Source organism: Mus pahari, chromosome 1 (assembly GCF_900095145.1).
Source record: "Mus pahari chromosome 1, PAHARI_EIJ_v1.1, whole genome shotgun sequence".
Taxonomy (NCBI): Eukaryota; Metazoa; Chordata; class Mammalia; order Rodentia; family Muridae; genus Mus; species Mus pahari.
In genome coordinates, this window is record NC_034590.1 from 111,095,832 (window position 1) to 111,123,425 (window position 27,594).

The 27,594-nt window shown below is 51.9% G+C and overlaps 1 protein-coding gene across 1 annotated transcript; it reads left to right on the forward strand.

Moving 5' to 3' along the window:
• Muc5ac (mucin 5AC, oligomeric mucus/gel-forming) lies at nt 1-27,594 on the forward strand. The gene is made up of 49 exons (XM_021203257.2): nt 1-73; nt 726-800; nt 1,601-1,660; nt 1,991-2,252; nt 2,490-2,604; nt 2,995-3,085; nt 3,951-4,060; nt 4,174-4,387; nt 4,483-4,608; nt 4,804-4,918; nt 5,110-5,248; nt 6,391-6,501; nt 7,034-7,103; nt 7,189-7,326; nt 7,408-7,572; nt 8,709-8,803; nt 9,341-9,467; nt 9,741-9,996; nt 10,139-10,191; nt 10,660-10,760; nt 11,085-11,236; nt 11,850-11,988; nt 12,081-12,194; nt 12,301-12,480; nt 13,753-13,992; nt 14,319-14,475; nt 15,251-15,379; nt 15,640-15,805; nt 16,445-16,488; nt 16,602-16,787; nt 17,908-19,674; nt 19,896-20,089; nt 20,408-20,582; nt 20,941-21,191; nt 21,284-21,467; nt 21,709-21,910; nt 22,406-22,584; nt 23,135-23,225; nt 23,353-23,453; nt 23,590-23,621; nt 24,120-24,282; nt 24,629-24,733; nt 24,942-24,979; nt 25,526-25,648; nt 25,728-25,826; nt 26,252-26,371; nt 26,567-26,624; nt 26,726-26,834; nt 27,312-27,594. The coding sequence occupies exons 1-49, from the start codon at nt 1-3 to the stop codon at nt 27,592-27,594; spliced, it is 8,277 nt and encodes a 2,758-aa protein (XP_021058916.1).

Consider the following 27,594-nt stretch of genomic DNA (forward strand, 5'->3'; position numbering starts at 1 on the left):
ATGGGTGTCGGCCGGAGAAAGTTGGTCCCATTCTGGGTTCTAGCCCTGGCCCTGGCCTGCAGCCAACACACAGGTAAGTAAGACTCAAAGTGTCCAGCTTTCCCAGGCCATTTAGAGAGACCTTTTCATTTCCTCAAGCCCTGGACTCAGGTGGCAGTGAAGTTCAGAGTCTTATCTCGGTCTTGACAAGCTATAAGTGTCTGTGAGAGCATCCTGCTATGCTGCCCTTGCCTGCAACCTGACAACTTCAGACTCAAGAGGCAGGGAAGTAACTCTGATATGCAGGGGTTTGAGGCTGGGTATCAAATGTGTGGGGAGCAGAAGGCTATCTCAGAGCCCCCCAAACTGGCCAGGGCAGACTCTCAGCCTGCTCGAATGCTCACAACCTTTTCTGGCAATACCTCACAAGAAACCATGGGCTGCAGGTGTCGTAGGCACAGCAGGGAGTCGTGGGAATGTGGTTTCTCTTAGCCTGGCCCTAGCAATAGGTGGAGGCACCAGGAAACTAGACTTAAGGTGCAAGCCAGTCCCAACTTTGCTCAAACCCTCTTGTGTAGGAATAGGAGTTGGCCACTCACCCACCATTAAGCTGCCTTTGCATCAGGTCACTAACTAGTGATATATCATGTCCCTTTCTCCCTCCATCTGCTTACTGGCGGTCAGCAGTCTGGGCTGCCTGACATACCTGTCTGGCTTTCAGCTCAGGCCCATCTCCTCTTCCGCAGGTCAGGCTCAACAGGACTCTCTGAAATCTTACCATGAACACGGCTCTGATGTCTCTCACCCTCAAGGGCATGTTGGTGAGTCTCAGCCGTTTGACTTCATTCCACCTGCCAGGTCCCCACCACTCTACTGCAGTGTGACCTTGGGTCCCCCAGGGCTTATTGCCTTAATGGCTCCTCAGCTAGCACTTGGAGGAGTCAGAACCTGGAGCTGAATGGCTATGGTCAGCTACCTCCTATTCCCGACTGATCCAGCCTATGGAAGTGTCACTGGTGTCTACCCTCAGGCTCCAGAGGGAGCTACAGAAAGTCTGTCAGATTGGTTGGGCTATGTCCTGTGCAACACAGGCTCATTGTTCCACCCATGTAGATCCTACCTCTGTCTCTCTTGGTTTGATTAACCTATTTCAACACCACACTCACCTTTTGTGTCTTGATCCTAGGAGCTGGGGAATCAACCACATATGCCAAAGCAAGGGGCCTCAGGGGGTGGGGCTCTGGGGGCCTCAGGGGCAGCTGGCCCCTGGCACTTTGCATTTAACCAAACTGGTTAGAAAGGGAGCGGGGAGAGGTTGAGCTGCTGGCCTAGATTCTGACATGGGTCAGGATCAGGACACAACACCATGTGTGAACAGAAGTTTCTGGGCTTTGAGGGCCCTGAGGGATGATGGCTTCAGAGGTCAGTGAGAGAAGAGAATGCTCAATATAGGTCTCAGGCTGGGCCATGCCCAGCGTGGTGGGTCTCAATAGGCAGTGGCACAGAAGTTGGACTGGAGACCTGGGAGTTAGCTTCTGCTGTGCTCTTAGCCTCTTCCTCCGGGCCACAGTGACCCCATGACGTCACTGTGCACCCCATGATCCACGCTCTGCCTCCACAGGTGCCCCACTCAATAGGGTGAACATCATCCCACCTCTGAAGACCATTCCTGTGGTACGAGGTGAGCGAACCCCAAAGTGTACCTGGGAAAGAGGTCTGATTAGCTGGGTTATTCTCTCTTAGGCTTGAAGAGCTACTTAGACAAGGGTACCTGGCCCTGGATAATACTTAAGCATAGGACAGGTTGGCAAGGGTATCCAAAGCTGCTGCGAGCTGGTTCCCAGGGCTTCCTAAGTCAGATCGGATCTCAGACGCACAATGTGGGCAGCAGCCTCTCTGATCCCAGTGGCGCATGGAAAAGGTGCCATGTGAAAAGCAGAACGTGGAGGGCGTATCAGGGCTCTGGGACCAGAACAGTGCCTTCAAAGCCTGCCATTGCTTTGGTCTACAGCCTTCAACCCAGGACATACCAGGCAGGTGTGCAGCACATGGGGCAACTTCCACTACAAGACCTTTGATGGACAGGTCTTCTACTTCCCTGGTCTCTGCAACTATGTGTTCTCGGCACACTGTGGGGATGCCTATGAGGACTTCAATATCCAGCTACGTCGTGCCCAGGAGTCTAATTCCACCACTCTGAGTAGGGTCACCATGAAGCTTGATGGCCTAGTTGTTGAGCTGACCAAGAACTCCGTCTTAGTCAATAACCACCCGTGAGTCTGGGGCAGTATTGGACGGGTGGTATTTCAGGATTGTGAGAGACACTGAGATTGTCAGCAAGCAACTCTCAGAAGCAAACACCATGCTAGAGCTGCCCCCTAAACATTTCCTTAAGACTGGCATTCCAGGTCCATGTCTGTCACACACGTGGCTGTAAGGATCTTCTTTTTCGCCTGGGGTCTCTTTTGCCTCTGAGTTCCTCAGTACCTTATCACTACTCTCCTTTACAGGGTCCAGCTGCCTTTCAGCCAGTCTGGGGTCCTCATTGAGCTCAGCAATGGCTACCTGAAGGTGGTGGCTAGGCTGGGGCTGCTCTTCATGTGGAATGACGATGACAGTCTTCTGGTGAGGGGGAGTAGAGTCTCCTGGTGTGATGGGGGGGGATGGGCAGAGGTGCGGGTGGGCAGAGCTTTCTGGTAAAATGGAGCAAAGGATGGAGCCTCTTAGTGAAATCGGGAGGTGGGTAAGGAGTGGGGCATAGGCCCCACACAGCTAGGGAGGGTGAGCATCTAGATATCAACAGAGCCTCAGGGACTCTGCCCCCAGACACAGGTCATGTGTATTTGGGATGGATTCTTGAGCCTTGCTCTGAGTCAAGCCTTCATATGACTGATGGAGAGGGTCTTTTGGCTTGTGTCTCCTCTGAGAACCCTCACCATCTTCTTGCAAGTCTATATTTTACATCCTGTGGTGTCTATAGTGGGAACAAATGTCTGATGTCTCTTTCAATTTCAGCTTGAGTTGGACACCAAATATACCAACAAGACTTGTGGTCTCTGTGGAGACTTCAATGGCAGTCCAAAATCCAGCGAGTTCCTCTCCCACAGTAAGTCCCCCAGGCAATGCCCCGCAGGCCCTAAGAGACTTAATCTCCCAGTATTTCTTTTTTTTTTTTTTAAAAAGATTTATTTATTTATTTATTATATGTAAGTACACTGTAGCTGTCTTCAGACACTCCAGAAGAGGGCATCAGATCTTGTTATGGATGGTTATGAGCCACCATGTGGTTGCTGGGATTTGAACTCCGCACCTTCAGAAGAGCAGTCAGTGCTCTTACCCACTGAGCCATCTCACCAGCCCCCAATCTCCCAGTATTTCAAACAGTGTATCTCTATGTGTATGCAAACAAATGCTCACTCTCTCTCACAAATTGCATGTGCCTGCTGCTCACACAGGCACACATATACACATAAGCTTCCCTCCCACAATCCCACATCCCATAAGTGCACACAGACACATCTGCACATATCCATACTTGTGTGCATGTACACGCTTGGCACTCTGCTACACCTCACAAGTGTATGCAGGGAACAAGGTGCCTGGCAGAGCTCAGGTTTTTGATACCCCTATTCTGGGGACACAGAACTTCACATGGAATCATCCTTGCTTCTTTCAGGCCTGAGAGGGTCACATTTCTTTGCCACCACGTAGTGGAATCACAAATGTGGCTTTATCATCCAAATACTTCCACATCTCTTCCTCTTCCAGTCTCTCTAAGTCCCATATAAGCTGTGGGTGACAGAACCTATCCATGCATATGTCTGCTCCTGTCAGGCGGTGCTGTGTATAGGCTAGCAGGGACCACAGGACTACATGGACATTCTCAGTGGGGAATCCTTTGGGTTTGGCCATTGAGATGATGGGCTGAGAGCTGGGGACCTGCAGACAGAGCTGTTCTGGACTTCCTGCAGATGTTAAGCTGACACCCCTTGAGTTTGGGAACCTTCAGAAGATGGACGGCCCCACAGAGCAGTGCCAGGACCCCCTTCCTGTGCCCCAGAAGAACTGCTCCACCAGATCTGTGAGTCTTGAGAGGAATGGGTGGGCAGGGTGGGGAGGAGGGTTGTGGGCTAACCCAGGTGCTTCTGGGAAGCCTGGAGTCTGAACTCAGCACGGGCATCTGCCATTGTCCAGGATATCTGTGAAAAGATTCTGAAAAGTGAGCTGTTCTCAGACTGCGCGGCCCTGGTGGACATCAGCAGCTACCTGGAGGCTTGTGGGCAGGACGTCTGTCTCTGTGAGAGCTCAGACCCATCTGACTGCCTCTGCCATACCCTCGCTGAGTACTCCCGGCAGTGTGCACATGCTGGAGGGCAGCCCCAGGACTGGCGGGGTCCCAACCTCTGCTGTAAGTGCCCTCAGCCTCACCGCCCCATCACAGCATCATCCAGCCGGTAAATGGGACCTGACTTGATCTGATCTTTCTTTCTGGTCTTCTTGCAGCCCAGACATGTCCCCTCAACATGCAGCACCAGGAATGTGGCTCGGCCTGTGTGGACACCTGCTCCAACCCCCAGCATTCCCAGGTCTGTGAGGACCACTGTGTCGCTGGCTGCTTCTGTCCTGAGGGTAAGATGGGGAGTCTCCACCCCAACCCCAACCCCAACCCCAGACCTCCAAAGCGCACAACTGCTTTGGTGGCCATGCTGCTCTTGTTCACTCTTGGTGAAAGATCCCTATGACCTTGACCCAAAGTGTCTCTGTGCTGTTGATGTTTACTGGGGTTCCTAGATGGCACCTGTCACATGGACTTGCTCTCTACAGGTATGGTGCTTGATGACATCAGCCATATGGGCTGTGTCCCTGTGTCCCAGTGTGCCTGCCTGTACAATGGGACATTTTATGCACCGGGTACCAATTACTCTACTGACTGCACCAAGTGGTACGTTTTGGGTTCCCCACCGAAGACTCTGACAGATACTGTCTTCCTCAGGATTTGTGGACTTGTTAGGTCCCAGGCTGCTGTGACCAGTGCCCTGTGGGCAAGAGCTTTCAGTCTGGTGGCAAAAATGGCAGGAGTGTTGTTCCTGGGATTAGTATACAGTATGTCCTCCTTCTCCCCACCTGTAGCACATGTTCTGGAGGGCAGTGGAGCTGCCAGGACGTCCCCTGCTCTGGCACCTGCTCAGTAATGGGAGGCTCCCACATCTCCACATTTGATGGAAGGCAGTACACAGTACATGGGGACTGCACCTACGTGCTGAGCAAGGTACGGCCTATGTTGTCCTTGGGCTTCTGATTTTGGGAGTTGCACCAAGCCAAGGGCCTCCCCAGGTATTACTAGCCTAGGCTCCCCATCACTGCTGCTTCCCACCACGTCATGGTAAAACTGTGAGGAAATACTTTTGCCTGTTGGCCCAGTGCTCTATGGAGTCAGTCAGCTGTCGGTTGAACCTCTAGTTCTGAACGACCCCTGCCCATTGCTTTGGTCCTTTGGGTCTTGTCTTTTAAAAAAGAGACTTATTATTTTACTTATGTGTATGCATGTGTGTCTCTGTGTGTACATGTGCATGGTACCCATGGGGGCCAGAGGAGGCATCACGTTCCTTGGAGCTGGAGTTACAGGTGACTGTGAGCTACTTGATGTAGGTGCTGGGCACTGTACTTTGGCCCTTTGCAAGAGCAGTATACGATCATTGATCCATCTCTTCCATGTCTGGTTTTATTTTTGGAAGGGTTTTATGTTTACAAATAAATTAAAAAGGAAGTCCAGGGAATTCCTAAACCTCACCGACTCCAGCAGCCTCCCCTGTACTAACATTTTGCTTTAGTATGAAGCATTGGTTACAACCAATGCTGAAAAACAGCCGGCCATTACTGCCCATGGCAGAGTCCATCAAGGTCACTCATGAGCATGCCCCAGGATTTCACAAATGTGAAATATCCTGTATCTACTACACTAGTAGCATCCAGTAGATCACCATGCTGACCATCCTAGACTGCATCTGACCATCTCCCTCTCCACCCTGGAAACCACTGATCTTTTTTTAAAAAAATAAAAAGCACACAACCGTTTTCCTTTTTAAAGTATTTTTAGGAAATTTCATAAGTGTACACAATGTGTTTTGATCATCCACCTTCTCTCCCACTCCCAACTCCCCTCACTCTTCTTCCAGACTTTTAGAATTATTGCATTCAGTAGGTACATTGAGCCCCCTTGTTGGGAGACAGGGAGACTCCTGGCATGTGCTCCTAGGAGCACCTTCCTCCTGGATTCAAATGACTGCTTCTTAGAATCTATGACAGTGGCGGACTGGGGATTTTCAGCACGGAGAGGTAGCATGTGCTGGGGGAGGGAGAGGATGTGGTGGGCGGTTTGGGCAGTATGTAAGGACCTGTCCTCCCCTGCAGCCCTGTGACAGTGATACCTTCACTGTGCTGGCTGAGCTGCGGAAGTGTGGACTGACGGAAAGTGAGACTTGTCTGAAGACTGTGACATTGAACCTAGGTGGGGGGCAGACGGTGAGTATCACAGGGAGAGAGGAGGGGAAGCCTGGAAGAGATAGGCCCTGGAGGGTGGAAAGAAATGTTGACATTTCCAGTCTCCTCTGCCTCGTCCCTGGAGTCACACCCTGAACAGTGAGCACATCCACTCTTTGTGGGTTTTTGGAGACTACCCTTAAGTGGAACATTGTAGGTGTTTGACTCTGGGGCTCCTTTAATTGCACCACTAGGACCCAGGATAGAGGGCTCCAGCATTTCTATCCAGAACAACTTCTCCATTGAAGTTTTTTTTTTCTTTAAGAAAAAATACATTAGTTTCTGTTTTTATATTACTTAAGACATGATTCTTTTGAAAATTTAGAAAGTCAGGATAAGTTATGGGGTCTGATCTTGGAACACAAGTTTGCCTCGTGGGGACTACAGATTTGTAGCACAAGTTCTCCTTGGCCTATCAAGCACACTTCACAGCCTGTGTGGGTTGCCAAGGGTCAGTGAGGGAGATATTGCCTCAGTCCCATACTTACCCCCTTGGCTCTGGAATTGGTTCTAGGAGTTCATGGTGAAAGCCACTGGAGAGGTCTTTGTGAACCAGATCTACACCCAGTTGCCGGTGTCTATAGGTGAGGGCTGCTTTTCTGAGTCTGAATGTGTATCTCCATCTCATGGGACATCCTTAACCTTGAAATCCTCATCTTTTGCCCACAGCCAATGCTACCTTCTTCCGGCCTTCAACCTTCTTCATTATTGGTGAGACCAACCTTGGTTTGCAGCTTGAGATCCAGCTGAGTCCAATAATGCAAGCATCTGTGCGTCTGAAACCTGGGCTCAGGGGGTTAACCTGCGGTAAGAAGCACTAACTATGGGTCTGAGCCCATTCCATTTTAGAGCCCACATGAGGCCTCAACCTGCTCTTCTGCCCCCCAGGACTCTGTGGTAACTTCAACAGTATGCAAGCAGATGACTTCCAGACCATCAGTGGGGTTGTGGAGGGCACAGCAGCTGCTTTCTTCAACACCTTCAAGACTCAGGCGGCTTGTCCCAATGTCAAGAATATCTTTGAGGACCCCTGCTCGCTCAGCATGGAGAATGGTGAATTTGTTTATTTAACTGTTTGTCTGTGCTCTGTTGACTGCCAGAGGGCTTGTTTGCTTGGTTTCATTTGTGATCGGATTACTTCCCAAGAAACATTTTCTCAGCAAACTCTGACCTGGTGTCCAGCTATCTACCCTGAAGTGATGAATAAGCAAGCTAGTGTGTACTGTATTGTGTCAATCACACATTAAAGAAACCCCAGAGAGGGCACTAAAATGTGTAGATGTCATATGGAGGAATGAAAAAAGGAAGCTTTCTCTTGGAGTAGTTTGACTCAAAGTGAGCTCAAATTTGAATCCTCCATTTTTCTTCTGGTGTTTTCCATGTGTCTATATTTGTAGTCAGTGGCCTGTCTATTGTATCTTATCTGTCCTTGTTGCCTGTCTGTAACAAAAGGTTTTGCCCCATATTTATTGAGCAGCATGAAAAATATGGCCTGGGGAAGCAATGAGAAATTCTTTTTTCATAGACATGTTTAACAGTTTTACAAAGAAAAAAATTATTTTACTGACCTCAGCTGACCCGGAATATCAATCAAAACCACACAGACTTTATCAACCTATATCTGCTTGCTGCCTCCAACATTTATGGGATATTTACTTTGTGTAATGCTGATTTCAACCTGTTGGATGCTTTCAGCATGTGATTACTATAATACACTTTCATTATTCTGGGTCAGGGCATGGAAAAGGACACAATTTAAGATTAAAACTATACATTCAGCTTATATTGTAAAAGCTAGTTATGGCAGGAGGATATGATGGCTCTCCAGGACAGATTCAAAGATGGCAGGGACATCATCTGCTGCACACAGGGCATTGGATTTTAGGGGTCCTGATTCAAGATGAAAGAAAGGAATAAGACTCTAATGTACTTGTGACATTGTCCAGCCCCCCTGAGAAGGGTTGAGGAGGTGGGGTTCAGTATCAACTGGTCTTCTTTTCCTCTGTATTTTGGTCCAGAAGTCTTGACTATTTGTCCGTGGCAATGGCCACTCATATTGCTAGGAGGTGAGGTGTCTGGGGACATAGGAAAGAAGAGAAACAATGATTGTAACTTCTCTATGCCTCATGACCCCACGTGAGAGAAACCCAGGGTAGATAAGTAGCTGATGGGTTCCTTTCTATCCACAGAAAAGTATGCTCAGCACTGGTGTTCTCTGCTGACCAACACCAGTGGCCCATTTTCCCAGTGCCACTCCACCGTGAACCCCAGCACCTTCTTCTCGGTAATGCTTACTCACTGCTTCTTCATCTAGCTAGGACTCCAACACTGCATTGTGTGCTCCATATTTGGAAGACCAAAAGACACTGGAGGGAGGCAACTGCCAGGCAGCATGTGGCAGAAATATTCTCCAAGTCTGTACCTCTGGTTCTGCTCCTGACATCCATGGTCCCTATTTTCTATTTGCATGTTCATTGAGTTTAGATCAAGCCTTGGGTCTATACTAGGAACAGGACTAAACATGAATCTTTTGAGATGCGTAGTCACAAGACAGTAAGGAAGACAGGATGTTCTAGAGGTGAAACAAGTGGGTCACAGAGACAAAGTGTCAGGGTCTTCCCAGAATCTGTGTCCTAGAGGGAAGGTTAGATGCTTGTGAGAGCTCAACATTAAAGTGAACTAAGGAGGAATGGAGGATGAGGAAATGTCCTGAGGAAGGTAAGGGAGTTAGGAATTTGTTTGGATTGGGGGAGGGGCAGTCGGACACCAGGCTCCTGAATTCGAGGCTAGATCCCTGATGCTCCAATGTCTCCACCCCTAGAACTGCATGTATGACACGTGCAACTGTGAGAAGAGCGAGGACTGCATGTGTGCAGCCCTGTCCTCCTATGTGCGTGCTTGTGCTGCCAAAGGCGTGCTGCTCAGTGACTGGAGGGATGGCATCTGCAGTGAGTGTTCTGTGGGAAACAACTCTCTTTCTGTACAGGTCAGACCCTTCCCCCCTATCCTTTGCCTAGTAGCTGATTGGATGCTCCAAGGGTCTTATTCCTACATCAGTCTCTGAAACTAAGGGAGACCCAAGCCATTGTGACCAAGAGAGCTAATGGGGAAACAGTGTCTGTGGGAGCTGAAAAGGCCTCGAACTGCTAGGTCCTCTTGTTCTGATTGCTGGGCTGTGTCCACCAGTGTTCTAAGTGTCTCTTCATTCTCTTCTCTCACAGCAAAGCCTACAGTTACCTGTCCCAAGTCAATGACCTATCAATATCATATCAGCACCTGCCAGCCCACCTGCCGGGCTCTGAATGAGAAAGATGTCACCTGCCATGTCAGCTTCATCCCTGTAGATGGCTGCACCTGCCCCAAAGGCACCTTCTTGGATGATTTGGGCAAATGTGTACAGGCTACCAGCTGTCCTTGCTACTACAAGGGATCCACAGTTCCCAACGGCGAGTCTGTGCATGACAATGGGGCCATTTGGTAAGACCCTTAGGCCTGGCAGACTGTTCCCAGAGGACCCTTGTCACCCTGCTCCCTTGTACCTGTAGTCATGCAAATAAGGAGCACATAGTGGGGGTTCACGGCCCAGAGTGGATGATATTCTAAAGCTCTCTACTTTCAGCACCTGCACCCAAGGAGCCCTAACTTGTATTGGAGGTCCTGCCCCAACTCCAGGTGAGCCTGTGAGGGAGTCTGTCAACTCTGGGACAATACCCAAAGAGCTGTCAGGGTTGATGCCCACCCCAAGTGAACAGAGCTGGGCTAATGATCAGTTTCACTGTGTGGTGAAATTTGTGTCTGTGCCCTTGGACTCCAAACAGAGGAGATGAACTGTGGACACTGTGCACACATAATCATGAAAACATTCTGTATATTCTCACATAAAACACACACACACACACACACACACACACACACACACACATGCACGCACGCACGCACGCACACACGCACACACACACTCACATGCATTCTGCATGCATAACACAGATGTGCACCTCCCCCCCCCACACACACAGGGCAGGCAGCCACATGCTTGGCTGTCTAGAAACAAATGGCTAAGATATTATAGCACTGGCCTCCCTCAGAGAAAGTTTGGGAGGGTTGATTGGCATCACATCACTGACCCCCTTCCTTCTCCAGTCTGTGATGCACCCATGATCTATTTTGACTGTCGCAATGCTACACCTGGTGACACTGGAGCTGGATGTCAGAAGAGTTGTCACACCCTAGACATGACCTGTGTAAGTGACCTGGTCACTCCCTAATAGCCTTTCCTAGGACCTTCCTGATGGCTCCCTCACTTCCTTGACCTCTCCTGCTATGGTGTCTATGGAGACCATCAGGCCCCCTCACGGCTGCTCCTGGAGCAGAGCAACAGGGCTTCTCTCCAATGCTGAGGGCCTTCAGAGTATCAAGGCTAGACTGCATTTTCAGAGCACCTCTGGTCTCCCTGCTCTCAAGCATCCTGTTCCCATGGTACCCGCAGTCCTGCAGACAAAAAGGACATGTCAGCCCCAGAATCCATCCACATCCAGTACCATTCACCTTGTTCATATTCCCTACAGTATAGCTCCGAGTGCGTGCCTGGCTGTGTGTGCCCGAATGGGCTGGTGGCAGATGGAAATGGAGGCTGTGTTGTTGCTGAGGACTGTCCTTGTGTGCACAATGAGGCCACTTATAGGCCTGGGGAGACCATCCAAGTGGGATGCAACAACTGGTATGTGGGGGTCATAGTGGGAGAGGCTATCTGAGCTATCACTGGGTACAGAGGTCCTTGTTAGGGATGGACTAAGTTCAAGCATAGCTCTAATGGCATACACAGTGTCTTAGTCAGGGTTTCTATTCCTACACAAACATCATGACCAGAAGCAAGTTGGGGAAGAAAGGGTTTATTCAGCTTACACTTCCACATTGCTGTACATCACCAAAGGAAGTCAGGACTGGAACTCAAGCAGGTCAGGAAGCAGGAGCTGATGCAGAGGCCACAGAGGGATGTTACTTACTGGCTTGCTTCCTCTGCCTTGCTCAGCCTGCTTTCTTATAGAACCCAAGACTACCAGCCCAGAAATGGCATCACCCACAAGGGGCCCTCACTAATTGAGAAAATGTCTTAAAGCTGGATCTCATGGAGGCACTTCCCCAACTGAAGTTCCTTTCTCTGTAATAACTCCAGCATGTGTCAACTTGACACAGAGCTATCCAGTACACACAGTGTAGGCTCTCAAGATGGCTAAGCTGTGCTCCAGTTTTCCATAAGGAGTCCCCATAGAGCCCCTGGGACGGTCCCCACTTCAGTGGGAGCCCTCAACTGACCTCCACTTTCTACACAGCACCTGTGAGAACAGGATGTGGCAATGCACAGACAAGCCTTGCCTGGCCACCTGTGCTGTGTACGGGGATGGCCACTACATCACTTTTGATGGGCAGCGCTACAGTTTCAATGGGGACTGCGAGTACACACTGCTGCAGGTATGCTTATCTGGCAACCCCACCCATGGCCACACACAGCCCTAGGAACTCACCACCCTTCCATGTCCTGTAATGGCCTTCTGCTTCCCCAGGACAACTGTGGTGGGAATGGCAGCTCCCAGGATGCCTTTCGTGTTATCACTGAGAACATCCCCTGTGGTACTACAGGAACCACCTGCTCCAAGAGCATCAAGATCTTCCTGGGGGTAAGAGGAATTGAGCTAGCCAAACCCCTTGGGGGTTGCACAGTGGTGCAGGGCCACAAGGAGGGGGGTGTTCCTGGCCAGGCCCTGAGGATCTCTTGCCACACAGAACTATGAGCTGAAGTTGAGTGACAGCAAGATGGAGGTGGTCCAGAAGGATGTGGGGCAGGAGCCCCCCTACTTTGTCCGCCAGATGGGCAACTATCTTGTGGTGGAAACCGACATTGGCCTGGTGCTTTTGTGGGACAAGAAGACCAGCATCTTTCTCAGACTCAGCCCTGAGTTCAAGGTGAGGTTGAGTCAGGGGAGCGTTTCTGTTATCCCTCTCAAGGGCTGGGATACACATGGGAGTGGGGAGATGAACAGAGAGAAGCAGAAACACACACAGAGATAGAAAAGTAAGACAGAGGGACAGAAAGATTGAAAGAGAGATGGTCAGAGATGGACAGAGAGAGTGAGAGAGATCAAGAGACACATGCAAAGAGACAAAGACAGAGAAAGGCAAAGAGAGACAGAGCAAGTAAGATGGGGAAGACAGCTCAGTAGGTAAAGGCACTTGCTGACAAGCTTTATGACCTCAGACTAGAGGTCAATCTCTAGGACCCATACAGTAGAAGAACTGACCTCTGAAAGAGCACTGTGGAATATGCATCACACACACACACACACACACACACACACACACACACACACACACACCACACACACACACACACACACACACACACACACACACACACACACACAGAGGCACGTGAGGAAACCCCCTGCTGTGCATGCAGGGGATCGGGCAGGGTGTTTGTAACAAACAACCACAAACTGGGTGGCCAGTTCTCTTTTGTATCTGGACACTGGAAGCCCAAGTGATGTATCAGTCGGGCTGCAACCCCTCTGAAGGCTCGGGAGGCTCTTTCCTGCTTCTTTAGCCTTTGGAGCTCCAGGTATCCTTGGATCATGGCTTCACTATATTAGTCTCTACCTCTGCTGTTGCATGGTTTTCTTGTATGTGGTTGTGTCTATATTTTTTCTCTTTAATAAGGACATTAGAAAGGGGACCCAGAACCCACCCTGCCTTAGTGGAGCCTCATGTTGCTCATGTTCAAAGATTCTGCTCCTAGGAAGGCACCAGTCACAAGCACCAGGGTTAGAACAGGGGCAAATACGGGCTCACTGTCCAGGCCACTGTAGTGTTTTGGACTGCTCTCCAAGACAGGCTCTAAGCTGACTGCCACGGCCCCACACTCACCCAACAAAGTGACTGAGAACTGGTTCTAAAGTCAACATAGAGGAAAGGACAAAGCAGCCTCATGGAGAAAACGGGGTTAGAAGTTTCCTAAGCTGCCAAGATGGGGAACTCATAGGTCTCCTAGTAAGTCACAGGCAGGGATCTTGGCCTGGGGACAGACACAGACGGGCACAAGTACCACGCACTACCACTAGACACCAAAGGGGTTGCCTTCCAAACCCACACTTGCTAGTTGGGTGGTAGTAGAGCAGATAAGATATCAGGGTAAAGGAGGGGGCTCTGTCCTACACCTCTAATATCTGTGTTTCTCTACAGGGCAGGGTCTGTGGCCTGTGTGGGAACTTTGATGACAACGCCATCAATGACTTCACCACACGCAGCCAGTCTGTGGTCAGTGACATGCTTGAGTTTGGAAATAGCTGGAAGTTGTCTCCATCCTGCCCGGATGTCCTGGTGCCCAAGGACCCCTGCACAGCCAACCCTTACCGAAAGTCCTGGGCCCAAAAGCAATGCAGCATCATCAACAGCGCAACTTTCTCCGCTTGCCATGCTCATGTACGGCAATGGGGTGGGGTGGTCTCTGGACCTAGGATGGAGATGCCATTAGCCAAGAGCAGGGTGTCTGGGGCTCAGGGACCCTGATGCATGAACTAGAATGCACTATTGTTTGGTGGTTGTTGACTCTGAACATGGATTGAAGAAGCTTCAGGCAGCTCTGTGATCAGGGACAGCCTGTAGATGTGATGATGGTCTGGCCGGATATTCACAGTCATACATTTGTCACCATGGACACTAGTAGAAACTAGTCCAAATGATTAGGCCTGTATGTGCACTGAGAGATGGGGGAGGCAGGAGTCCGCTGATGCTTTTGTCCCTTTCAGGTGGAGCCGGCCAAGTACTATGAAGCTTGTGTGAATGATGCCTGTGCCTGTGACTCAGGGGGTGACTGCGAGTGTTTCTGCACCACTGTGGCCGCCTATGCCCAGGCCTGCCATGAGGTGGGAGTGTGTGTGTCCTGGAGGACACCAGACATCTGCCGTGAGTGGGGCTTTGTCTGTGTTGCTGAAGGGTGGGGCTGGTGGTGAGGTGGGTGGCATCCTTCTCTGCTCCTCCTGACTTGGTTCTGGCCAGTGGGTGTGCATGTGCGCACAAGCACACACACACTGAGGGGAAAGAGTGACAACACCAGCCCTGTGGGCCCCCCTGCATGCACACCTGCCAGAACCCAAGTGGCTTGAGCTTTAGCTAGGAGGGAGAACACTGTTGCAGCTTGGAGGGAAGGCACCCTTGGCTTGAGGCTGGGCCGGGAGGGAGGGCACCACTGTGCATGCACATGTGTGCACACAAGTATGTACTGCACATCCAAGTGCACAATGTGACCACTCAACAGGTGGCTCTAATATGAGCAGCTCTAAGGGCTTGGAACTGCTAGGGCTGGGTTATGATATCTGCTGTAGACTAGGGTTCCAGGTAGGCGAGACCAGCTCTGTATGCATTGAAGGGCTAATAGTTTCCTGAAGAAAGAGAAGCAGAAATGAGGGTGAGCAGCTAGAGGAGGAAGCCTGACCTCAGAAAACCTTCTGCACTGGAGGCGTCAGTACTCCTTTTTAAGCACAGTCCATGTGAAGCCCCGAGGGCGTGGTGTGGCTGAGGGTGGCTGCTGTACCTGGAGAGCCCCATTTGATGGTTTCTGCTCTGGCACTCCCATTAGGCAGAAACCTTCATCTGAGTTATCCTTTCTCTGGGTGGAGTGGGAAATGGTTTAGCAGACCCTAGGCGCAGGCTTATCCCAGTAACTCTCTCCATTTTCCAGCACTGTTCTGTGACTACTACAACCCAGAGGGTCAGTGTGAGTGGCACTACCAGCCGTGTGGTGCCCCCTGCATGAGTACCTGCCAGAACCCTACTGGACAGTGCCTACAAGACCTCCGTGGTCTGGAAGGTAGACTGAAGGCTGAACTGGGAGGGGCAGGATCTGTTGGGTTCTTAGGATCAGAACTGGGTACTATCTTGGGATCTAAGGCCTGGGGTCTATCCTGGGGTTGGAGGCCTGGGGTCTTTTTATTCTTCCTGGTCCCACTAGGAGCCTTTATGGTTTTAATCATGTTGTGGATGAGGCTGGTCCCAGCAGACAGACCTGGGCCATGGGATGAGAGGACTCTGGGAAGACTCTGTCTGGAATGCAGGTCTCTTGGTCCACAGGATGCTATCCCAAGTGCCCACCAACAGCCCCCATCTTTGATGAGGGCACAATGCAGTGTGTATCCAACTGTACCTTTCTTAAACCACCGCCAAGTCCCTGCCGCGTCAATGGAAAGTTGTACCGGCCGGGTGCATCAGTACCTTCAGACAAAAACTGTGATTCCTGGTGAGTCGCTCGGCCAGAGTAAAAGATGACCTGAAACACTGTGGGGAAATTGGAACTAACCTTATTTATAGCACCAGCCCGGGGCCTAGAAGTACCCTCTGTCCAAGGTTGAGCTGAGGGGAAAGGGTGACATCATCAGCACTGTGGGCCCCACGTATGCACACTTGCCAGAACCCAAGTGGCCCGAGCCTCAGCTAGGAGGGAGAACGCTGTTGCCTTAGGCTGAGCTGGGAGGGAGAGCACCCTTGGCTTGAGGCTGAGCTGGGAGGGAGGACACCCTTGGCCTGGGGGTTTTAAATGAGGGGAGGGAATCCTCAGCATGGGGCTCAGGTGAGAAGAAAGATGCCTTTGGCCTAAGGCTCATCTGGGAGGGAGGACACCCTTGGCCTAAGATCCAACTGTGTGTGAATATGATGTGTCCTCAGGCCAGAGATGAGGGGACAATGTCCATCAAAGTCCACATTGCCTCCATTAGTTATTGGCAGGGGGCAATGCTTGAGAGAGTGTGACCTGGGCGGGACCTCAGCCTCCAGCTTGGGCTGTGACAGGGTCGTTTCATCACTAACACTAAGCACAGCAGATTCTGCCGACAGCTCCAGTTCCCGTGTGCTCAGTTCCACATCTTGCTTCTCTTGACAGCATTTGCGCGGAGAGTGGTGTGCACTGTACCTACGATGTTGGTGGTGAGCTGCTGCGGCTCTCTCTGAGCTGGAGATGGGGTGGTGCGTGGGCGGGTGGGGCATTCGTTGCCAGAGCTTTAGCACACCCTGACAGACTAAACATCTATTCCCCACAGCCTGTGTCTGTACCTACAACGGGCAACAGTTCCGTCCCGGGGACATCATCTACCACACAACAGATGGCATAGGAGGCTGCATCTCTGCACACTGCAGGGCTAATGGTACCATCGAGAGGAGCGTTGACACCTGCAATTCCACCACCTCCACACCCCCCACCACTTTCTCCTTCTCCACACCGCCCGGTAAGGCAGATGTGACTGGTGGCAGAAAATGCTAGGTTTCCCAGGGGCGTCCCTCTCTGTGGGGATTGGTACTGCCTCTCTTGCTGAATGTTAGGTTAATGGATATCTCCAGATATTAGTGGCTGTCCATGCAGCTCAAGAGCTGGGAGGGACAGGAATACCTTGCTTTGTTCCACAGCAGAAAGGGATCAATCTCACTGACCACTGACCCATTCTGGCAGTCCCGGTACCCATAGTACTGCTTTCTGTAGCTACTGGAAGTGGCCTCAAGGGAGTGTGGGCCTTGAAAGGCTTTCTCTCTCTCTCAGTGACACAGACACAGGCCAGATTAGACCAGATTAAACGTATATAAAGGCAGATTTATTAGGAGGCAGCTCTCAGGTGGGTTCAGTGAGTCAGTGAAGCCACACTGGCATCCGGGCAAGGGGATTTCATAGAGCTTAGGTGAGGAGTGATGACATGCCAGCTAGGAGCTGGGATGGTGCCCAGACATGGTCAGAGACTGAGCCCCTGGGCGGGCACTCTTGGGTGGGCACTTAGAGGCGGGAAGTGATGACGTGTTAGCCCGGAGTTTTTTCCAAGGGGGTGGGGGAGTTTTCTCTGTGTGGGTGGGGTCGGGGGAAGGAGGGCAGATGGGGGTTTCCCAGCCTGTGCAGGGCAAGCAGGGGTTCCAGCCTAATAGGCCTTAGCTCAGAAACTCCGAGAACAAGTGGTCCTAGGCCAGCCTTGGATGAATATGAGATTCTCCCAGAATTCATAGCTGCCTGCTTGCTTTACACTGCATGGATCACTAGGTATCTCTGAGGCCTCACCCTTCTGGGGATTTGTGAAGTTACCCCAAACTAGTTTTTGGGGGGTTTAAGCATGTAGATTCCTCTCAGGGCATGGCTCAGAGAGTACATTCCCTTTAGAGATTAATTTGTCTGTTCGTGGACCATCTCTGCCCCCTGAAAGGCACTGGGAAGATAGGCTGACTGACATGGCTATAATGTTCAGTTTTCAAAGGTGGTATGACCAGGGTGGTGAGACCCACGAGGCAGCTGAGGAGAGAGGCTGTGACTAGGGACCAGGCGGGCAGCCCCAAGGCCCCAATGCTCATTCCTGTTACTTTTGTCCACAGTCATGACCTCCATGCGACCCTCCAGCACACATTCCAGCCCTACCCCGAATGTAGTGTACCCAGGGTCCCCAAGCAAGGCTGCATCGACAACCAGCAGCATATTGTCTGTGAAGACCTCTGTCACAGCCCCTATGACCATGTCTACTTCGGCCTCCGCCATAACCACATCAGGCTGCCGGGAGGAGTGCCTATGGACTCCCTGGATGGATGTCAGCCGTCCCGGACGTGGCATCGACAGTGGTGACTTTGACACTCTGGAGAACCTCCGTGCCCATGGCTACCAGATCTGCCCAGTGCCAAAAGCAGTGGAGTGCCGTGCTGAGGCTAGCCCCGGGGTGCCTCTTCCCGACCTGCAGCAGCACCTGGAGTGTAGCACAACTGTAGGGCTGATCTGTTACAACAGTGATCAGCTGTCAGGGCTCTGTGACAACTACCAGATCAAAGTCCAGTGCTGTGCCCCTGTCAGCTGTCCAACCTTCAGTGGTCCTACCCAGACGACCCATCTGATATCTTCCAGGACGACTAACTTGGGTGACACAACCTCCTCAGTTCGAGTCACCTCCACTGAGCAGCCACACAGCAGCACACTTACCTCAGGTCCTTCTACGCATACCCCAGGGCCATCTCCCTCTTCCTCAGTCCCTTCTTCACCAACTCCAGCTCCATCTACACCTGCCCCAGTCAGTTCTACCACTATTAAAACAACTCTGCCCATCACTACCCCAACACCAGAGCCAACTCCAGCCACATCATCTGTGTCCATCTCAACCTCAGGGTCCACCATGCCTTCCTCTGAGACAACTCATGAGTGCAAACAGGAGCTTTGCAATTGGACCAGTTGGATAGATGGCAGCTACCCTGGGTCTGGCAGAAACAGTGGAGATTTTGACACCTTTGCGAACCTGAGATCCAAAGGATACCAGTTCTGTGAGAAGCCACGAAATGTTGAGTGCAGAGCTCAGTTCTTTCCCAACACACCACTGGAGGAGCTGGGGCAGGATGTGACCTGCAACCGAGAGGAGGGTTTGATCTGTTTGAACAAGAACCAGCTGCCACCCATGTGCTACAACTATGAGATCCGGATTGAGTGTTGCACAGTAGTAAACAACTGTACCACAGCTTCAGTCACCACGCCCCCCGCCTCACATGGAGTCAGCACAAAAACGGAGACCACCTGGACCACGCACATGTATTCCTCTCCCACAAAGGACACCAGGAGTCACTCAGCAACCACAGACACAAAGACCTGGACCTCAGGTAGTTCACACACAACCACTCAACCAGTGACCACCCACTGCCAGCCACAGTGTAACTGGACCAAGTGGTTTGACACTGACTTCCCAGTGCCCGGGCCACATGGTGGGGACCTAGAAACCTACAGCAACATCAAGAGGAGCGGAGAGAGACTCTGTCACCGGCCAGAGGAGATCACACAGTTGCAATGCAGGGCTAAGAACTACCCTGAGAGAGAGCTGGAGGATCTGGGTCAGGTGGTGCAGTGTGACCCCAGTGTGGGCCTGGTGTGCAACAACAGGGACCAGAGGGGCGANTCTGGGATGTGCCTCAACTATGAGGTGCGACTNCTGTGCTGTCACGTTCCTGAAGACTGCCCCAGGACTGATCAGACTTCTCCTGTGACAATTTCCCATAAGCCCTCATCTGCAGTTGTGTCACTGTCATCTGTGTCCCCGTCCTTGTCGACCAGCCATAGGGTTCACTCTACCACCCCCTGCTTCTGCAGCGTGTCAGGGCAGTTATACCCCTTGGGTAAGTGAGATATTTTTATGCAGAATTCTAAGGTGCCCTGGTTCCTCATTTTCTTCTGTGAACATCCTTAGTTTTGGCAGATGGTGCCACAATAGCCTTCAAACATTTCTAGTCTTATCCTTTCATTAAGTAGAAAGGTTTGAGGCTGGCAACCTTCTGCCTTGGAAGCAGACTTTTCTCCCAAGGCCTTCCTAACTTCTACATACCTCTTGGTCTTGCAGGATCCATTATCTACAACCAGACAGACCTTGATGGCCATTGTTACTATGCAATGTGCAGCCAGGATTGTCAGGTGGTCAAGAGGGTTAGTCAAGACTGCCCCTCCACCATGCCACCCCCTGTACCAACTCTATCTACATCTACCATGACACCTGTCACTGAGTGGGATCGGTGCAATGTGTTTCCTCCAAGACTGGTAAGTCTATCTCCCATCCTTTCTGGAGACTTGTGGCCACTGTGGACACCTTGATGTATTTGCAATTAGACCTCAGCTTCAGTCCTCGTGAAGACCACCAGTTATCACTAGTTGACACAGGGTGAGCTTTGGGCTAGGTTCTTTTATGGCTTTAGAGGGCTGGTTTATGCTTTGCGGGTATGGATGTTCTTGTCATGTAGTGAGGTGTTGGGGCTGGAGCTTAAAACTTCCCCCAATGAGAGTGAAGGTAACAGAGGGAGAACTGAAGAGTGGTCCCATGGCCCAGCACTCATACCCACAGTTGGCTTTGTTCTGCAGAAAGGAGAGACCTGGCCCATGCCGAATTGTTCCCAAGCCACCTGTGAGGGCAACAATGTCATTTCCTTGAGCCCACGCCAGTGCCCAGAGCTGAAGGAACCATTTTGTGCCAATGGCTACCCACCTCTGAAGGTGGATGACCAGGATGGTTGCTGCCAGCACTACCAGTGCCAGTGTGAGTGGAATTACGGTTCAACAGGGGGCAGCATGAGAGAGGAGGAGAAAATGTGGTGGGCATCAGGAAAGACTTTCCATTGTAAAGGCAAGGATAGGGATGCCAAGTAGAGAGAACGGAGTCCCAGAGCCATGGAGCCCAGTGGGAGAAGAGAAGGGTCCTCTGGGTCTTAGAATTTCAGCAGCTTATGAAGGATCTGCCAGGCCAGAGTCTGAAGGACCGCCCATGTGTGTCAGAAGGGTACAATAGTTTCAGAAGATTCTGATTTGGAGGCAACAGGGAGGGGTTGGACCAGCTGGATGAGAGCCACTCCACAGGTGGTATAGAGGCCCTGCTAAAAGCTACCCGGCGCCCACAGGTGTTTGCAGCGGGTGGGGTGATCCCCACTACATCACATTTGATGGCGCCTACTACACTTTCCTGGATAACTGCACATACGTGCTGGTGCAGCAGATCGTGCCCGTGTTTGGATACTTCCGTGTACTCATTGACAACTACTACTGTGACGTGGGAGACAGCGTTTCCTGCCCTCAGTCCATCATTGTGGAGTACCACCAGGACCGTGTGGTGCTGACCCGCAGGCCAGTTAGCGGGGTCATGACCAACCAGGTGGACATGCCCTTGTGTGTAGAGGGGTTGTGGCAGGCTTGGTTTGGGATAGGGACCCTAATCCTAATCTTCCTCCTGCTGTCTGTATCCAGATCATCTTCAACAACAAAGTAGTCAGTCCTGGCTTCCAGCAGAATGGCATTGTCACCTCCCGTGTGGGTATCAAGATGTATGTTACCATCCACGAGATTGGTGTTCAGGTCATGTTTTCAGGTCTCATCTTCTCCATCGAGGTTCCTTTCAACTTGTTTGCCAACAACACAGAGGGCCAGTGCGGTAAGCTCCATCCTGGATATTGTTCGGGTGTTGAAGGCAGCCTCCCCATGGGCCTAGAGAGATTTCAGACTGCACAATTGTGGTTCACGTCTGTTGTTCCCTGGTGGCTTCCCTGTACACTGGGAACCAAACTGACTTCTGGGAAAGCCAGATGCACAGGAAAAGAAGCAAGACAAGATGCCAGTTCTGCTTCCCAACAGGAGTCTACTGGGCACAGGTCTGAACTTTGTCTCATCTGCAGGCACTTGCACCAATGACAAAAAGGATGAGTGCCGCCTGCCTGGGGGTTCCATAGCCTCCTCTTGTTCTGAGATGTCTCTCCACTGGAAGGTGCCCAACCAGCCTTCCTGCCAAGGGCCTCCACCAACTCCAACTTCAGTGGTACCCAGGCCTTCACCTATTCCATGCCCACCATCGCCACTCTGTGATGTCATCCTAAGCAAGTAAGACTCCAGGAAGTGAGGTAGCCTTCCTGGTCCTATCTGCCCAAAGCTACTGGGTCCTTAAAAGGCTCCTAAGAAAATGAGACCTGCCTTGTTCCAGGCTCTGGGCACTGTCTCTATGGATCGCGTCAGACAGTTGTTGCTGGAATGCTATTGTAGGGCTGGCTGTGGCTGGGTTGGCTAATCTCTGAAGTCCTCCACCAGTTCCTTTCAGTGGTATGGGCATCAGTCACTGCCTGCACCTGGGCAAACCCAGGGGTTCAGAATGAGAGAGCCTGGGAAGAGAGGCATTGCTGGAAGCAATGCTCTGGCTGATACCTTTTCTGGTACACACACGGAGGTGGGATGCCCTTGGGAGACAGCCTCATAGGTGCTGAGTCATTGCCCAGGACCTCGCCTCTAAGGGGATATCACAGATCTGGAAGCCACCCTCTGGGTGGCAAGTTGACTAGAATGGATGTACATACCACCACGGTTGTCTCTGCCCACCCACAGCACCTTCAAGCTCTGCCATGACATCATTCCCCCGATGCAGTTCTATGAAGGCTGCTTATTTGACTACTGCCACATGCTGGACCTGGAGGTCGTATGCTCAGGCCTAGAGCTCTATGCATCACTCTGTGCAGCCCAAGGCGTGTGCATCCCCTGGAGAAGCCAAACCAACAACACCTGTTGTGAGTGCCCAGCCAGCTCACCTTCCTGTCCTCTGTCGTGAGCATTTAGGGGCACTGGGCAGATGGCCTGGGTAAGGAAAGAACACTCAGACTCAGGACCAGTCTTCCCTGGAGGGAAAGGCTCCAAGTTTTGGGCTTGTTGTGAGAAAGGGTGTTTGTCAAGTTAAGGTGTCTTTGGACTTAGGGCTTGGGGTGTTGTCTGTCTTGGACAAATAATAGAGCTAAGGATCTAGACAAGTTGTACTCAACCTGTGGGTCAAGGGGTCACATATCAGATATCCTGTATATTAGATATTTACATTATGATCCAAAAGAGTAGCAAAAGTCCAGTTATGAAGTAGCAGTGGAATTATTTTATGGTTGTGGGTCACCACAACATGAGGAACTGTGTTAAAGGCCATATTGTTAGGAAGGTTGAGAACCACTGGCCTAGAGGAAACCACTGAAGGCTTCTGAGCGGGTGTCAGTACTCAGCAATGGCTGGGGCTTGGAGAAGCCCAGAAGTGGGGCCTTGAGATGGTTTCTCAGGTGTGGCTCTCTCTCCATGCAGCATTCACGTGCCCTGATAACCAAGTATACCAGCCTTGTGGCCCATCCAACCCTCACTACTGCTACAGGGATGATGGCATCAGCCCAAGCCTGTAAGTGTCAGCACTGTGCTCGCAGGGCTGACAAACCCTGGGTACCCAATTCTGCCATTTGGCTCTCTGAGGCTGGACTCTTTCTTACCTGGGGGTGAAGGACCCACCAATTCTCTGTTTTTCACAGGATCCTTCAAGAGGCTGGTCCCAAGACAGAAGGCTGCTTCTGTCCAGACAGCACGACACCTTTCAGTACCAATGACTCAATCTGTGTACCTTCCTGCCAATGTACGTCACCAAGGGCATGGAGTGTGGGTTTGGAGGGGCAGGATGTGACTTGATCCCAGGTCCCACTATGGTGACCAATGGGCTCTATTCTTGCTCGATCCCTGTGGCCACCTAAAATAACAACTTCTCTCTACAGGGTGTCTGGGGCCTCATGGGGAACCCGTGGAGGTAGGTATAAATGGTGATGGTCTCTGGGGACCAGAGCCTGAGGCTGGGGGTTTCTAAAAACAAAGGCAGTGTAGGGCTGGGGTTGAGGGGGGCTTCCTTATTGTGTCAAAGACCAGATGAAGGCAGGGAGAGTCTGGTGTCCCCAACAGGATCCAGGAAGGCCTTCTTCCCTGGTGCCTGCCTTGCCTGTGTTCTGGAGCTGCTGGAGTCTCATGAGGACTGGTCAGCCCTGTTCTTTTCTGGAACTCATTCCCTGAAGAGATATGTGATGAGTTATAGGGAAGGGTTGCTAACTAAACGAAGCCCCTTTCCCGACTCAGCCCCTGGCCTCCATGCTTGGCCTGTAGTGCCTCAGGCCTTGCACTTCTGAAGCTCTCTACCCAGGCTTGCTGCACAGCACCTCAGTACAAGTGGGACCTGAACGTGAGCCTTGGCTACAGCTGCCCCAGGGTTGAGCAGCTCACGTGCAGGTCAGATTCATATATCATTCCCCCACAGCCGGGTCACACCATTAGCATCGACTGCCAGGACTGCATCTGTAAGGAAGCCACGCTGACCTGCCGAAGGAAGGCCTGTCCTCAGCCCACTTGTCCAGAGCCTGGCTTTGTGCCGGTGCCTGTAGCCCTGGAGGCTGGCCAGTGTTGTCCCCAGTTCAGCTGTGGTGAGCCTTTGCTACTGTCCCCATACCTGTGGGTAGGACTGTCTTGAGGTGCACCAAGTCAGCAGTCAGCTCTGCATACATGGTCTCAGGGGTCAGGGAGGAGAAGCCATGCCCTCCCAGCCTCTGCACATTGCCCGAGGGACCTGTGCCCAGATCTGACAATCTCCGAGCAGGTGTGCTTTAAGTCTGTGTGGTGGTGACTCCTCTGCTCAGCCTGAAGAGCCTGATCCTGGGGTTCTGGGCTACCATGGCATTCTGTGGTGGTGGTGGGGGGCATGGGCACTTAGAGCAGAAGAGAAGCATATATAGAGGAAACCCAGCCCCTGACAGCTCTCTCTACCCACAGTCTGCAACTCCAGCCACTGCCCTCCGCCTCTGCACTGCCCGAAGAATTCTAGCCTGATAGTCACATATGAGGAGGGAGCTTGCTGCCCGAGCCAGAATTGCAGCAGTAAGCGCCCCTAGCCCTTGCACCCAGCCACACTGGGGTCTGGAATTTCCCTGGGAATGATGAAGCTATGGATGGTTGGAGATGGGTGGTTGCCCTTGGTGGGAAGGAAGCCTGATGTGGTCCAGTATCTAGCGGCAGAACTTACTGGTGCAGAAGCCAGGCTGTGCTCTGCAAGGGCCAGGCTACAGCCTGTATGTCTTTTGCACAGGTCAGAAGGGCTGTGAAGTCAACGGGACTCTCTACCAGGTAGGAATCACTGGTGTTCAGGCCTTAGAGCCTACAGGGACTGAGTTCTCACTTGGGGTTCCCCAGCAGCCCTTTGGAGCTCAGGTGGACGTCTGAGAAGCCAAGGAGCTCTCGAGCCTCTCTAGAACCTTCCCAGACCAATGACCCAAGCCTCTGTAGGCATAGTTCAGAGCAGTGCAGTTAAAGTTGGCCCCAGTACCCTTGAAGCTGCCAATAGCTGGTGTCTGGGATCATCAGGATTCTAGAAGCTCTCTGCTCCCTGAAATCATACCGGGCATGCCAGCACCTCAGTATCCCAGCTCGACTTTTCTATGCCATTACCCAAGTATGTGGTGTCCTGGGTCCCCTGACATAGAGACAGAGTTATAGGTTCTGCCCTATGACAGCACCTGAATCATGGTCTCTTCGCAATAAAGTAACACCAAGGGAATGGGTCAGTCTGGTGGCAGCCAGGGCAACTGGTGGCAGCTAGGGCAACCGGCCAGAGTATAGGTAAGGTCTCTTTCGAGCCTGAGCCCACTAATGCCCAGCCGGGACTCTTTCCAGCCTGGTGACGTGGTCTCCTCCAGCCTATGTGAGAGATGCCTGTGTGAGGTTTCCAGCAATCCCCTTTCCGATGTCTTTAGGGTCAACTGTGAGACCGAGCTCTGTAACACCCAGTGTCCTAAGGTGAGCACTGGCCATATTTCTGCTCCTGTCAGCCTGTGCCAATGGCCTGAACTCAGGCAGCACACCATTCTCCCTGCAGGGCTATGAGTACCAGCCAGTGCCAGGGCAGTGCTGTGGCAAGTGTATACCGAAGACCTGCCCCTTTAAAAACAGCAGCAGCTCTACCTACTTCTACCAGGTGAGTAGCTGGGACCATGCTAGTGTGACCTCAGAAAGAGAGACTGATGCTGAGAATAGCAGACCGCAGGCTCTGTAAAGGTTCCACACAGGCTGGAGCAAAGTCACAACACCCACCAAACTACTCAAAGTCCCCGGCTTAGGTATAGAGAACATGAAATGGACAGCATCTGTGAACAGAACCATCAGGGCCCTGGGGGCACTAGATCCTGAGTGGCCTAAATCCTGGAGGCTCAGGGGTGATCAGGCAAGGGTCCTGGGGATTCCAGGCTGAGTCGAAAGGGTCCTAGAACCTTGGGGGGGGGCTCTTGGGAAGCCATCTCTCATAGTCATATGCCTGGCCTGTGCCAGTGTCTCCCTGGAAGCTAATAGGCTGTAAGGAGACAGAGGATAGGCACTCATTATGCAGCCTGGGCCTCATTGCAGCCTGGTGAGTCGTGGGCAGAACCTGGGAACCCGTGTGTGACTCATAAGTGTGAGAAATTCCAAGATGTACTCGTGGTCGTGACAATGAAGACAGAGTGCCCCAAGATCAACTGTCCACAGGTAAGTTTAGGTTTCCCCACTCCAGCCAAGGGGGCAGCGCCCCTGGGGATGATGGGGAGGGCTGCATGACCAGCAGGCATTCCTCACCAGTGGAAGGGCTTCCTACTCTTGTTTGCCTTTGGCCTCACGTCTCATTCCTCCATGTCTTAATGCCTCATTGCCCCTGACATTCACAATGGCCCATTGTTGGCACAGGGCCAGGCTCGGCTGAGAGAAGACGGATGCTGCTATGACTGTCCCTCACCCCAGCAGAGTAAGTGGGGATCTGACAAGGAAGGAGTTGATCCCAACCTGGGGCACCCAGGAATTTATTGAACAGGCAATTACCTTCTGCCTCCTTTCCTGTCCTCCCAGAATGTACGGTGCGCCAAAGACAGCAGATCATTCGCCAGCAAAACTGCAGCTCTGAGGGCCCAGTGAGCATCTCCTACTGCCAAGGCAACTGCGGGGACAGCACCTCCATGTATGTATGGGCCCCAGGGAGCCCAGGGAGTAATCAGAGACGGAGTTGGTGGCAGGGGTGGGGTGGGGTGGGGTGTGTGGTGCAGGGCAGATGGGCAGAACCAGGAGGGTGAGAAAGAGGAACCTTCTTCTAGACTGTTATGATAACTCATGAATTCCAAGATAGCTTCCACAGGGTTCCAAGCTCCTTGGGCTGGACTGACTACTTTTAAATCGGTGTCTGTTTGTGGAAGTACCACTTCCAAGGTACTCAGCAGGGACCTGCTGGGCATCCAACTGTAGACTTAGGACACCTGGTGGCCAAGGGCAGTGGTAGCAGAAACAGTTGCCCCAGGGCAATTGGCAAATGAGCTGATAGGGTCTTGAACAAGGGTGACAAGGACCTCAGGAGCTTGGCACCGAGCCAGCTGGACACAGAACCTGTGGCAGGCTCAGGCAGCTCCCAACAAGGCTGGGTGCTGAGCAGATCTACCCACAGGTACTCCCTGGAAGCCAACAAGGTAGAGCACACATGTGAGTGTTGCCAGGAGCTGCAAACCTCGCAGAGGAGTGTGACTCTGCGCTGCGATGACGGCTCCAGTCGGACCTTCAGCTACACACAGGTTGAGAAGTGTGGCTGCTTGGGCCAGCAGTGCCATGCCCTAGGGGACACAAGCCACGCAGAGTCCTCAGAACAAGAGTTCAAGTCCAAGGAAAGTGAGGAACATGGTCAGCAGTCGACATTCAGGGTCAGCAAGGACATGCTTGGGCCTTTCCAGTAA